Source organism: Odocoileus virginianus, chromosome 10 (genome assembly GCF_023699985.2).
Source record: "Odocoileus virginianus isolate 20LAN1187 ecotype Illinois chromosome 10, Ovbor_1.2, whole genome shotgun sequence".
Classification (NCBI taxonomy): domain Eukaryota; kingdom Metazoa; phylum Chordata; class Mammalia; order Artiodactyla; family Cervidae; genus Odocoileus; species Odocoileus virginianus.
The window spans coordinates 11,573,702-11,575,643 of record NC_069683.1 but is presented as its reverse complement, the minus strand read 5'-3'; the positions used below and the strand labels follow the sequence as shown (position 1 = coordinate 11,575,643).

Sequence of the window (1,942 nt, the reverse complement as noted above, 5' to 3'; positions counted from 1 at the left end):
ATGTGACCATTGGGAAGACCATAGCCTTGGCTATCTGGACCTTTGTTGGCAAAGTAATGTCTCTGCTTTTCAACACATTGACAAGGTTTGTCATTGCCTTCCTGCCAAGAAGCATGATTTCATGGCTGCAGTCACTGTCTGCAGTGATTTTGGAGCCCACAAAGAGGAAATCTGTTACGATTTCCACCTTTTCCCCTTATATTTGCCATGCAGTAATGGGGCTGGATGTCATCATCTTAGTTTTTTTAATATTTGGTTTTAAGCTGGCTCTTTCACTCTCTTCTTTGATCAAGAGGCTATTTATCTCCTCCTCATCAAGAGGCTAATTAGCTTCTCTTTGCTTTCTGTCACTAGAGTGGTATCATCCGTATATCTGAGGTTGTGATGAATTATAGAGATTATTACTCGATGGCAATAAATTCCATTATTTCTTTAATTTGTTATTAGAAGAAAAACCTGTTAAATCATGTAACTGGTTGAAGCTAGTAAAACTAAACCCGAATCTGGTAGAATTTCATGCATATGGAAAGAGCAGTTATGGATCATTTTTCTCTCTTTTCTTGCACTCATTTCTGATCTACTCAATGCAGAATGTGTTATTTGTAGCAGTTAATTTTTTTTCTTTATCCCATAAGTATTCCTTGCTGAGATTATCCATGATGTCCTTCTGACCATTGCCTCTATTGAATCAATGTGTTTCCAAGCACATTTATTTATCACCTAAAATTTCTTTCCTACTACACAATTTCTTAATGGCATTTTTCATCTGGGCATTTCTCAAAGTATAGATTAAGGGATTTAACATGGGAGTGATGATAGTGTAGAATAAAGCAACTGCTTTATCAATTGCTAAAGTAGTGGCAGGTCTCATGTACACAAATACACAAGGCACAAAGAATAAGACAACCACTGTGATGTGGGAGACACAGGTGGACAGAGCCTTGCGCCTCGCCTCTAAGCTATGGGTCCTTAGGGAATGCAAGATGACCACATAGGAGACCATCAAAAGGAGGAAGTTTAACAGGCAGATGAACCCACTGTTGGCAGCGACAAAGAGCCCCAGAGTGTGGGTATCCGTGCAGGCAAGATCGAGCAAAGGGTTCAGGTCACACATAAAGTGGTCTATGACGTTAGGGCCACAGAAGGGTAAGCGGAAGATGAAGAGGATCTGTATGGTTGCGTGAAGAAAGCCTCCCACCCACACCACTCCCACTAGAAGTCCACACACTCGCCGATTCATGATGCTTGTGTAGTGCAAGGGCTTGCAGATGGCCACATAGCGGTCATAGGCCATCACAGTGAGCAGGATGCCCTCAGCTCCTCCAAAGAAATGTTCCTCAAAGATTTGGGTCATGCATCCATTGAATAGGATAGTTTTACTTTCATGGAGTGAATCTACGATCAACTTGGGAGTACTGACAGAGGAATAAGAGGCATCAATAAAGGAGAGATAAGCTAGGAAAAAGTACATGGGGGATTCCAGTAATGAACTGGTAGTAACGGTGACCACGATGAGCATATTTCCTACCACAGTGATGATATAGATGACCAAAAAAGCAGCAAATACGACTTTCTGCATCTTTGGATTCGGTGTGAGCCCCAGTAGAACAAACTCTGTCACATTGTTCCTATTCTCCATGTATTTCCTGTGATGGGTAATTGCATTACCTGAAAAGGAAACATATTTTATTAATGCACCCTTGGGTTTATGAAACTTCTCATTCTAATATAAAATAATTTTAGAAAATTATATCAAGTATTGAATTCTTTTGATTTGTGTGTGTGTGCTTGTATTGAAAAGATTGTGAGTTCTTCATGGATAATCTCATTGCCTCCCAGGTGAAGTCTTTGTTAAGATTATAGAAATGAATAACTTTTGTAAACATACAGGCAGGAGACCTGCTGTGTACACTTTCTCATTCCAGATTACTAAGAGTTTGAC

The 1,942-nt window shown here is 40.1% G+C and overlaps 1 protein-coding gene across 1 annotated transcript; it reads right to left on the bottom strand.

Moving 5' to 3' along the window:
- Positions 1-709: 709 nt before the first annotated feature.
- On the bottom strand, positions 710-1,639 carry LOC139036997 (olfactory receptor 4C46-like). Its single transcript, XM_070472845.1, has one exon. The coding sequence runs from the start codon at positions 1,637-1,639 to the stop codon at positions 710-712; it is 930 nt and encodes a 309-aa protein (XP_070328946.1).
- Positions 1,640-1,942: the final 303 nt, after the last annotated feature.